This window comes from Hyaena hyaena, unplaced genomic scaffold (genome assembly GCF_003009895.1).
Source record: "Hyaena hyaena isolate Hyena2069 unplaced genomic scaffold, ASM300989v1 scaffold_41, whole genome shotgun sequence".
In the NCBI taxonomy this organism is placed as follows: Eukaryota; Metazoa; Chordata; class Mammalia; order Carnivora; family Hyaenidae; genus Hyaena; species Hyaena hyaena.
Genome location: NW_024080673.1, coordinates 3,762,875 through 3,775,345, shown reverse-complemented (window position 1 = coordinate 3,775,345; position 12,471 = coordinate 3,762,875). Strand labels below are relative to the sequence as shown.

Below are 12,471 nucleotides of genomic sequence, written 5' to 3'. Positions count from 1 at the left end.
CTTTGTGGGTGACCAAGTATATATTACTCATAAACACAGTGGTGGCAAACTCATCCCAGATCAATATATTTTCTCAAAGTTACTCAAGGTTAAGTGTACTAATAGAGAGAGGTAATTCAGGTCATGTAAAAGAAAAACTCAGCATACGTCATTAAAATTAATTCTGTGTTTTCCGAAAACTCCTCAAATTTAGTTTCCATACTTTTCTTAAATGACAGTGACAATTTATGTTTATACCAAGGAGGTAAGCTTGGCAGGGGGTGAGCCGCAGACTAAAGATGGTATGTGTCCTCTAAAACCCACTGCCCCTTTCTTCCAAAGAACCTCCTTTTTTGGTTTTTCCCCCTGGACATATGGCCTGCTGCTTGGCATGTTTGCATCCTATGTACTACGTACTGGCTAATGGTAGAAGGGATGGGTCAACTGCTCGGAAGTGTTCATAAAGGGATCCTCCTGGTTAGAAAGTGGATGGTTTTTCAATAGCCATTTTGAACCATGAAGTGATGTTGGGAATGGAAAACATATAAACCAGAGGGACAAGATAGGATTAGTCTGGCACTGTCCTAACATCCTGAATCACCTTTCCCTACGCTGTCCTTTGTGACAGCAAGAAGATTCTGTTCTTATTTGAACCACTGTACTCTGTGGTATCATTCACTCCCATCTGAACCTAAGCCTACTGATACTAATAATTAGGGAAACCCAGTCTTGGATTCAAAATAATTGTGGTCTGGATAATTCAAGCTGTATAATCTACGTACTGATACCAACTGTGGACCATACTGTATTAGGTCATTAATACTGATGAGGGAGCAAAAGTCAAGCTGAGGACAAAGCAAAGCTAACACCCCCATATCATCCCCCTCCATGTTGCAATATGTGTGCACCTATCTTAATGATTTACAAGAAAAAAGCAATCTCCAGAAACCTATAGACTCAATTTCCTGGATCCTTAGTATCTTCCCTCCATACGATAGAATGTCTTGTATGATCAGTCACTCTTCACAGCTCTAGTACAGCTCTTTCTGCTCACGGTCCTGTCCCTGTGCTTTAATAAAATCACCTTTTTATACCAAAGACATCTCAAGGATTTTTTTTTTGGCCGTAGGCTCTGAACCCCAATATTCCAAACCACATCAGTATTAATACAATAAGGTAGATTCCAGAGACCTTCCATTCAGATAAGATAAACATCTAGGTTTTGATTCTTAAACTTTCCACCTAACTGAGGTACTTGATTCAAGAGTCTGTGAGACCTTCTCTTTCTCTCCTAGGAACCAGAGCCAGAGACATTTTGACATCAGGCCAGGCCTTCTCTCCTCTGCTGTGTAAAGAAGCTACTGCATTAGTTGACCTTCATGGGAATGTGACAATAGTAACTATGTGTCACATGACTCTTTCATCCCTTCTGCTTCAATCACATTCCAGACTGGGCACAATGCTATGTGGATTCCATGCTATGTGGCTGAGTGAGAAAAGGTTAGGAGAACAAGGTCTGTATATTACGCAGAGGTGAAATGGCGATTGTACCCGGTTATCCAAATCTTCACCATTTGGCTCAACAGAGTTTTGTCCCACTGCTAAGCCTTCAGGCAGGCTATTTCTCAAAAGTAGACTTATATGACAAAATAATTTTTCCTCCCTGGCACTGAGTCTTGTGCTATTTATTGTCTGAAATCAGGTTGATTCTGCCCATTCTTCCGCACCCTATAATTTGCTCAAACTGGTGAGTGCCTGAAACTGTAATAAAAGTTTCAAGAGTTCCTCTTAACCGAAGGTACAACTTCTCTCGAATCTTTGTTATAATGCAAATATGTGACCTGAAAAGATAGCTGCTTCACCTATTACTCCACTGACGTGACCAGTGGAGTAATCTACCAGATTAGCTAGCTAAAGTCTAAGAGAGAACAAGGGATAAGGAAATGAAATGTCCCGGGAAAATGGAAATAAACTGGTGAATGGTCTGACAAGTGAGTCAAAAGGGATCTTTATTGAGTACCTATTATCCTCCTACATAATATATTAGCTGCTGGCTAAGGTCAGTTTGGGGAAGAATGGATAAAGGAATGGAAAAGAAAGATCACTTGGAGGAAATTCCTGAGGTGGGTAGGAGACTACTAAACTCCACAGAGCTACCCAAAGAAATCCAGATACTTGTGGGCAACCCATGCCCTTTGCCATCTCTCCTCTGGTCATAGGAGCCAGAAGGGTTCCTTTGGAAGAGACAAAAGAGGACAAGCAGCTAACAGGGGAGCATAAACAAGTTTCATGTAGCCTGAGCACTGGGACATTTGCTCATTGGGCTACTGGACAGCTTGTTCTTTGTGACTCTTTTAAATTTGGAGAAAATAATACATATCCTTCATTTCACCAGAGCCTACCATGAATCCTTGTTTTCTTGGATATCATTCAATTCTGCTTGGCTTCTTCCTTAAATTCCTCAAAAGACATTTCCTCCTCTTTAGAGGAATTTCCAGATTCTTCCCCTCCGCTTAGAGGATTAGTTTTGCTATCACTGGCCGGTGTTCTTAATATGAAACAATGTTTTTTGAATTCCTACTGATCATTTAATCCCCTTAGATAATTAATATAATACATAGGATGAACCTATTACAGTTAAATAGCAGGAAAGAACAATTAGAAATATGGCCTTTGTGATCATTTGTGTTAGCACTTCTATTAGGCGAGGCTAGTCATTTTCTTGTTTATTAATATGGAACTCTGGCATTTATTAAGGTTCTTTTAAAGAAAAAAAATCTAGTGGTATTATTTTCGTTAATTTACGAATCTTGAATTTCAATACAGAGCAGGCTCAGTTAACACTACCTTATACTATAATCAACTTCTAACATTTTTATTAAACTAACAAGACTATCCCTAAATGCAGAAATGGAAATATGCAGATGCACAAGTTTTCTGATTACTCTTCTTTGTCAATGACATTAGCTGATATTTGGTTAGAAGGCTAACGTATTTAGATTTGCTCAGTTGCAAAGCATATTCTATGTTTATATAACACTTTGAGGCTTTGTGACAATACTTAGCTTAGACAAAATGAAGAATATTGGGTTTACCAGGGCGCTAAGAATACATTCTCAGTCATTCTTGTGGAATTATGAGAAATAATCACTTGATTTGTCGAGTCTCATTCAGTCTTCAAATGGATGAAGTTTTTAGAAGGTTTGTGGTGATCTTATTGATTAGTTAACTCAGGGAATATTCTCAACCCCATTCTCTCTGCTACCTTATCCAATAAATAGTAGCAACATACTGACTTTCCCAGCATCCTTTGCAGCTAGGATTGGCTTTATGATCTGGTTCTCCTCAATGACATGTAAGATGGAATCTAAGGGGTGGATTGTGATGGAGCATTTACTCTTACTTACACTTTGTGCCTTGAATATAAATGGAATGCTCAGAGTGGTGGAAATCAATTTGCAACCCAACAGGTCTGAGGACAAGAAGCCAGGGCTTTTTATAACATTGTTGAGATGCTACCCATCTTTTATGTTTGCCTTCTTCCAGATTTTTTAATTGTGTAAGATGATCAAATGACTTTATTCCATAAAATGGTTAGTCAGATTTGCTGTTGTTGTTTTATTGGAAGCTGATAGCAGCTTATTGATATAGTTCCCCCCTAGTTTGAGGAGATAAATCTCCATTATGTGAAGATTACGTCAGCTGTCTGTCAGAAACATGGTCCAAATTTACTTCCAGGAGAGTAATCTAAAGCAGCACTTTTCAACAGAGCTTTGTGTGACGATGGAAATGTGCATACATACCACATAGGATATGTAGCCAGTGAGCACTTGAAATGTGTTTAGTGCCACTGAGGAACTGAATTTTTAATATAACATAGTTTTAATGAATTTGAGTTGAACCTGAGATGGAGACATGTGGCGACTAGCTATCAGGTCAAACAAATGCAAATCTAAAAAATCGCTAGTCTATTAAAGCATAGTTAGATTACTGTAGTTCTTTCGAGAAAAAAAAATTCAGCCTCTAATTTTATATGCTATTTTATAGGCCTGAGAACACCTCATTATGGAAAAATGATGATTCAGCGGGGCTTTACACAGTGTCATGTTTGAAGGTTGTTAAACAATATTTAACTTGCATATTAGCTAACTACACAGAACTGATACCAATTTAAGCATTTTACATTGACAGCTATAATAAAAGATGTCTTCTTGGAATAATAATCTGATTCAGACTGTGCTCCTTCAGCTGTTTGTTAAAGTTTATGGATCCTCAATTACAAATGGAAAGAATAATAATGGTGTGCCAGTCTCATTAGGCTGTGGGGGTGCAAGAACTCTCTAAGAGAAACTGTAAACTACAGTTTGTAGAAGACTTCCAGGTACGCTAGAAAACCAGCCACAGATGGTCCCAACATGGCCCAAAGAGTGGTGAGGTGCTCGGGGGTGGCAGCTAAAGGTACAGGGACAGAGGATACTCACCATACCAGAAACCAGAAATCTGAGGGCCTGCCATGCACTAGAAGATGGGATTTGATATCAACTACTACACCCACATGTGATTAGAAGAAATTATTCCATCATGCCTTGGTATATGATATAAAACTAAATAATTGGCATGCTTGCTTTCATAGCTATTTTTAGAGCCTGAGGAAAAATTAATTCTGTCCCTGTCCAAGATGGCCACTATCACCTCTTTATCACCTGACAAGGATCAGTCACAGACAACTACTCCATCACCAGTTACCTCCTGGCTGCTGAGAAGAGGTCAGCAAAAGGTCAGCCAAGTCTTTCTGTGTTGGGAATCTGAGATCCTTCCATCCAGGCCTATGCATGATTTTAAGAAGCAGCTGACAAATCAAACTTATTTCACACACACGGCTACCTATAATCAGGGACCTAACGGAAATGATGAAGAAAATGAGTTGTGAAGTTTCGGCAAGTGATGTACACCGGTATCTATTAGGTTCTCTGTGTAAAACACATTCAATTAAAAAACTATTCCATTTATGAAAGCTACCACCCCACGTTTCTGAACAATAGCAGTCGTGCAGAATGCTTCTCGAGACAATTATAGAAGCTGGATCAATTCAAAGTTGATTTTTTTCCTCAGAGAAATTATTTACACTCATTATTGTTTTCATTTCATACTGACAAGTGCTCACTTCTCATCAGTTTGCAGTGAATTGCTCTGAAAACACATATGTTTTCTTTATGGGCTTTGAACCACTTATTTTATGGGAGCTTCCAATGTCTGAGAAGAGAAAAGGAACCCTGTGTGAGAAGTTAAAACCCAGTGCTCATAGAGCTGAGGCATGAGACATGGTCTGCAGGAACACATTGTGCCTGAAAGAAGGTCGCATTTGAAAAATATTGCCCATGAAGATGTACATGACATGAATGTTTACCTATGATGTGGCTCTGAAATGTGGACTCTGCGACTGTATCTTCATCCTCTTGCAGGTTTCCACTTGCTTCTTTTATCTGCAGCAAGAAGAAAATACTGTAAGTTCTTCTTTATTATATTCAACAGATTGTCTGCAGTCCTCAGAATGGTGGTTCATTCTGTAACAAACGGGGGTATGTGTGAGTCCATGTGTGGATGTATATATATGTATATTTAGATTCTTCACTCCCTTGGCTTTATGACAAGTTTTAATTACAAGAGTGTATTTTCAGAAATATAACGCCAGATCTGAAAATGAGGATTTATAGGGTACCTAAGTCTCCAAAAAATTTTAGAGATAACAACGTTGGCTTTTAATACTTAATAAAGTCAGTAACACAGAGCTGTTAGGAAACATTAAAGTCAAAGAAAATATAATTCCTCCAGAGACCGTGACTTCCACCACAAGTTACTTTAATAAGAAGAAAGAAATATACTTAGATCTCATGACCTTCTCCTGGAATGTAACTCTCTAATAAGATGATTTTTTTTTTGTTCTTTCTATGATGAAACATAAGGTGACTATGATGTATGCTTAGTGGACTACAGCGGTGACATATTTATATTGATTTTTTAGGTCAAAAACATTCCCCTTACATATCAGTTGAAATATCCAGATGCTGAATGGGGCAGCGTTCGGCAGAACTCTAGAGCCCTGAATAAAGTCACAGTGTTTTACAAATGAGAATTCCGAGATCCAGCAAGTTTCCTTAAACATATTGTAGGTGGAAATGCTGGGATTAAAACTCAGCCCCTTCCTTCTCAACCTAGTGACAGCAGAAGCCACAATAATATCATCAATACCAATTATAATTCAAGATTTTTTAAAAGTATATTTATTATGAGGTGGGGGCCAGAGACAGAAGGAGAGAGAGAAAATCCCAAGCAGGCTCTGTACTGTCAGTGTAGAGTCCGATGTGGAGTTCAAACTCACAAACTGTGAGAGCACGAGCATGACCTGGGCAGAAGAGTCAGATATTTAACCGACTGAGCCCCCCAGGTGCCACAGTACCAGCCATAATAATCATAATCATAATCATAATCATAATCATAATCATAATCATAATAAAAAGCAAGCTCTTAAATACTACAGAGCAGGTGCTGTTTGAGCACTTCATGCCTGTGATCTCATAATCCTTAGAACAACGCTAGGTGCTATTGTTAGCCTCCTCTTCCTGAAGAAATAGACAAGTAGTTATGCAAGTGGTGGAACCAGGATTCAAACTCAGCAGAACCGACTCCAGATTTGTGTTCACCGTTGTTCTCAAATGTCCATCTGACTATGCCAGTAGACTTGGCCTCAATAACAAGACAGCTTGTGATCCTTGGCAGAATGACCCTAAAAAGCCCTTTTAAAATAAATCCCCATTGGTCAGCTGTGCGGCCAATGATAATGATGTGAACCGTGCACTGAATGCAGTGGGGTTCTGCTTAGGCACACACATTAGAGGTTGTCAGTGGATTTGCACAGGGGCTTGAGTTGAATGCCAAGAAACTCTTATTTCATACTTGCAATGTTGAAAGTCATATGGTGCACATTGACCGTGAGCTACATTTGGCTTTTATCTATTTTTCATATTTGATGGAATAAGACCAATTATTTATATTTTATGACTGCAGTTCCAGTATCAGAATATAATTGGTACTTATTCTGTATATGCTTATAGCCAGAAGGTGGCAGACTCAAGAGAGTATGTGGATGGCTACTTGAACCCCACAAGGAGAGATGAAGGGTTAAATATCCAGAGGCCATTCTTCCTCACTTTCTTTCCTCATCAGCCGTCTGCTCTGGAGGCATTTCCCGGTTTGTCAGCACGTCCAGGAGAAGAAAGTGAGGGAATGGGGCTGGGTGTGGTGGGGGAAGGCTTCATCAATAATCTATGTTTTTGGTAGTGGACATTTATGCACAGAATAAAAGTGCCATGAAGTGTTACTTATTTGCCCTCCAAGCTTTGCCTAGCTCTGATCTGTTTGTGACAAGGCTATCAAAAGCCCCACTGAAAAGGGGATCCCCAAACACCTTAATTTCCATCAACCCAACATGAACCTTCCATCATCATTTATAGACACATCAAGGAAACCTATTTATATTTTCAGCCCTTACCAGCTCTTGTGACAACATGTTTCATGTTTTCCCTTACCTGTTATGTAAGATAATATTTCCTTTAGGTTTCCCTAAACTGATCTATTTTAAACTTGGAGGGGTGCCCCACTAACCTGCTGGAATGTAGATGAATCATCATCTTTATCAGCCTGCGAGGTTCTAAACTAAAGATTCCAATAATTAAAATAAGAATCTCATCTAGGGTTAGCAATCTCTTCAAGGTTGCAAAGGATTTCCATTTTAGAGGGGCACTCCTGGCCCCTATTCATTGTTCTAATTAAATCTTTCAGAGTGCATCGTACTGTTACGGTTGTCCTTTATAGACCTTCTCATGAACTAGAATATTTTTTAATGTATGGCAGCAAGATATGTAGGCAGTACTCCATGTATATATATGTATATATATGTATTCATGGAGTATATATATATATATATATATATATATATATATAAGCTATACTTTTATTTAAGAGTAGCAAAATTTTTCCGAGTGTATGTGTGTGTGTGCATGCATGTGCATGAGTGTGTGTGTGTGTCTGTGTGTGTGTTTAAGTGTCCTGCTTCCCTTCCCTTCTTGTTCCCTATCCAATCTGTGGATCAAACTTCACCACCACTTTTTTCCAAGTATCATATTCAGGAAAGGAAAAAAAAAAAAGGCAATCCTTTTGCCCTACCTTTTAGCTCTCTGTCAGAACTTTTCTATGGCTTTCTGTGCTTAACAGAAAGTGCTAAACATGGCCTCTGGGTATTTATCAGAGGAACTGAGCTTGTAGACAAGGCCCCTAATTCTTTCAGCTTTCGTAGGCTGAAGACCCAGGAGAGGAAAATCCAAAGGAGATGGGTGAAGAATCAGTGAAGGAGTGGAAAATGAGGGGATGCTTTAGAATGGCATACTTTTTGGTTCTAATTATCTACACAAATAGATTTCAATGTAAAGTGGTGAGTAATTAAAAAAAAAACCCATTTGCCTATGGAAATGAGGGGCATGATTTGTTTTGGCAGCAAATTCCCCTTGCTAATTATATTTTTCATAGGCTGAATGTAAAATGAATTTTCATTCTTGATCACACAGGGTCTGAATATTGGTGAGACATTGTGGGAACTTCCCCGGGGGTCAGGGGCTACCAACTCAAGATTAAGAATCTGCCAAAGATAGGTACAAGTGGGGCGATCTTCATGTGACGAAACACTTCAAAGATAGGAGTGGTCACAAAACCAAGAAGTTTGGCTCAGAAAAGAATAATGATTAGAGATGTAGAATTTTCTCAACCATTGTTCTATCAGGGACAGATACTATTTGGTGAGAAGTAGCAGGTAACTCAAGCAATAACTATGGGCTATTTTTGGTTTAAGTTTGTCGTCAGTATGCTTTTGAATGATGCACCTCCACCTCCTGTCCATCTTTTGGGCTCTGCAATTGTAGTCAAGATTTGTACCAAATACTAATCTCTAACAGGAAACCATTAAGTGTCACTGTGTCCATTACGTTCTACTAACCCTTACCATTAGAAAAGGCAGGGAGGAATGAGTTTACAAAGGACCTATGAGGAAAATGGAGAAAAAAATTTACTGCTCATATATATGTATATATGAATGTATATATGTGTATACACACACACACGCACACACACATTTCAGAATTCTACCTAACATTTAGGGATACCCTTCATTTGGAATTCTGCTTATACGTCTTCTCTGAATTGCTTCCCAAGAAAACAACATTGTACCATTACTGCCCAGGAAAAGAATATAATGAACCTAAGTAAGACAAGAAGTGATCTTTGGAAGGAAAATCTAAAAGGCATTACTTTTAGAAAAGTTAGTCATTTAAAAAAATTTTCAGGAGGAGGGCAAAATATGCATGCTGCTTATTAGCATCAAAATGCATTTAGAACAGAACTGTTCAATTAAGGACGCTGAAATTACAACATTTTGCAGGACTTAATAAGATGATAACAATTTGCGTAATTCTTGTACTATTTTATGCTATTTCATCACCACAGTATCATTTTAATGGGATAGTATTTGGTGCTTTTTTTATTAGCATATGTGATTTTTTCAGACTATGGGACATTGGGTGAAAAGAATACTCATAATTTAAATTAAAATACCCATATTAAAATGGCCATCTCTTTCCAGTGCATGATGAAGGTATATGATCTCGTTAATTTTGTTAACACTTTTTATTTTGTCCAATGATAGTTAAGTAGGAGCCTGGAGCTGTCTTCCCTTGAGACTTCTTATTTCACAAAATTATCTGGATCCATACGAAGGAACGACTTATAACATGCAGCAAGTAGAATCCATTTCTTTTTTTCTTATTTACTTAATACCGATGCAATCTTTCCTGGGGATGCCTTTTCCCATCTTATCATGATTTTATATAATTCAAGTAAAAGTACTAAGTAACATGGCCTTTGTCTAAATTACACAAAAATTAGGGCTAAGTGGTCTGTAAATGATGGTCTGAATGGGGATGTAAGCCTCTAATTAAGGTTCTGAAAGGAGAAAAAGGTTGAATTCAGCAAAGAATTAATGGGACTTTTACACATATTTTAAAATGTATCTAGCAATCTGCAAATGGATATAGATACACAGCTCCCAATGAACTAAGTGTAGGCCTGCTACATACATGAATTTATTACATGTATGAAAATGCTCATGTATCACTATAGATTAAAATACTTAAAATCCCTGAGGACCCTCATAACTAAATATAGTCTTCGTTTGTAAAGGGAGGAGATGGTGGTATACTATAAGATTTTGAACAATGATTTCACTGAAAACAAAATGAAACAACACCCATGTGATATGTAATGTAGCTACTGTTTTCATCCCAAGTGAATAGTATCAGCAAGATTCTCTGGAACACAGTTTAAAATAAGCAAATGGGAAATTTACCTTGAGCTCTGAATTTTAAGAGATTCATGGGTAGCATCAATGTGCTACGGTATTAGAATATATCCTATTTTGCATCTAATTTCCTTCCTGTACAGGCTGATAACATATAATAAATAGGTTTTCACTGCTAGTCTTGTACTAGTCCCAAAGGAGACTATGGCAATGTCCTTTCTGAAATTAGTATTTTTAGTCCATTCCACTTTGATGATTATGGAGATGAAACAAACAAACAAAAAAAAACCACTGCATTTTACATTAAAAAAAAAAAAAAAAGACTAGCTGGTCAACTATGCAGGTTAATAATATTCCTCTGTATGGAAAAGCTTCCCAGCACGCCTAATTTCCTCTTGCAGCTAACTAGAAAAAATTAGCATATCCCTATTGATTATGTATTTGGGGGTGGTTAGGGAATCTTTGTTCTTCACAGAAAATAATAAGAATGTTTTTTGACTATATTCTGGAAGGACCAAAGGACACTTATTACTACCCTGAAATGTAGTAATTCAGTGAAAGACTGATGACCGGAGACAAAAAGCACAGAAATTACTTTAGCATTAGGAAATAACGAGAAAGTACAAATGAACTTGTGAAAGCCACATGGAGGGTCTTTTTTTTTTTTTTTTGGTACTTCTGTGCAGCAAAGATATATACCCTAAGCTGTCAGAACCATATTAAATGGGGCATAGTTAAATTGAGTGCCTCTGATAAGGGGCTCTGCTGGGCTATCAAAGTTTTAGATCAGCTGGATTGAATTCCTGCCATATTGCACGTTTCCACGTTCATTCTCTCTTTCCTTTCAGTGACACTACAAGGGCAGCCTTACATATGCTTATAATTCGTGATTTTACAATGTGGGGAGAGGAAGGGGGAATCTATATTTTCAAAGAAGGGAAGATACTATCCATGGAAGCCCAGAAGAAAAAGGGGAGGGGGCGAGAAGAAGAAGAAAAAAAAAACTTTTGCAAATAACTAGTTTGCAATATGATTTCAGAGCGTTTAGAAAAAACAAAATAAAACACTTTATAGCTCTCCAGAGTCCAAAGCTATTTGAAAGAAAAATGTTCACTTGTGTCAAATCAAAGTATGTGTAAGAAATTCTAAGGGACCCTAGATATCAATAAGTAATTAAGCTAATAATTAATAACTAATAATGAATGCTAATCATGCTTGCCTCTAAATTTTTTTAATGTTTTATTTATTTCTGAGAGAGAGACACACAGCGTGAGCAGGGGAGGGTCAGAGAGAGATGGAGATATAGAATCCGAAGCAGGCGCCAGGCTTTGAGCTAGCTGTCAGCAGAGCCCAACACAGGGCTTGAACCCACGAACCATGAGATCATGACCTGAGCCGAAGTCAGACGCTTTACTGACTGAGCCACCCAGGCGCCCCTCTTGATTGCTTCTAAAACATCCTCTGAAACACTCCAGAAAATAATGTATAATTACTTTACATTTCAGGTTTTCCCTAAGAAAATGGTAAGATGTACCATATTTTGCAATCTCTTTTATTACAGTACAAAAACATATGGATACAGTAATTCTGTAAAAAGAATTTCTTTTTGTTTGTGTGCTTTGAGACTTCTACAAAGGAACAATGAATATCACCAAATCAATTATGCAATAACAGAAAGAATGTAAGGAGAGTAAATGCAATATAAAGTAATTTTAAAACCAAAATATTATTTGAAACTCGCATATCCTGGGGAAATATAAAAATGCCCTTTCATTTTTTAAATGTTTATTTCTTTTTGAGAGAGTGAGCGAGCTCATGTGAGCAGGGGAGGGGAAGAGAGAGAGGGAGAGAGAGAATCCCAAGCAGACTAGACGCTGTCAGTACAGAGCTCAACTCGAGGTTCCATCTCATGAACCATGAGAATCAAGAGTCACTACTTAACGACTGAGCCACCCAGGTCCTTTCATTTTTTAAAAGAAATTACCCCCTGAGTTTTTGCACTTCATAATTAAGAGATTGAATAATAGGGAACCAAGTTCCGAAACAGACTTCTTTGTCTCAACACTTTGTGTCTAGGTGAGAGGAAGCAG

The 12,471-nt window shown here is 37.9% G+C and overlaps 1 protein-coding gene across 1 annotated transcript in view; it reads right to left on the bottom strand.

Annotated features, from left to right (window-relative positions):
* NCKAP5 (NCK associated protein 5) overlaps positions 1 to 12,471 on the bottom strand; it is a 1,061,012-nt gene that overhangs the window by 90,536 nt on the left and 958,005 nt on the right. The window contains exon 16 of the mRNA XM_039229926.1: positions 5,387 to 5,462. Coding sequence (XP_039085857.1) covers positions 5,387 to 5,462 — 76 coding nt within the window. The remainder of the gene's footprint in view (positions 1 to 5,386; positions 5,463 to 12,471) is intronic.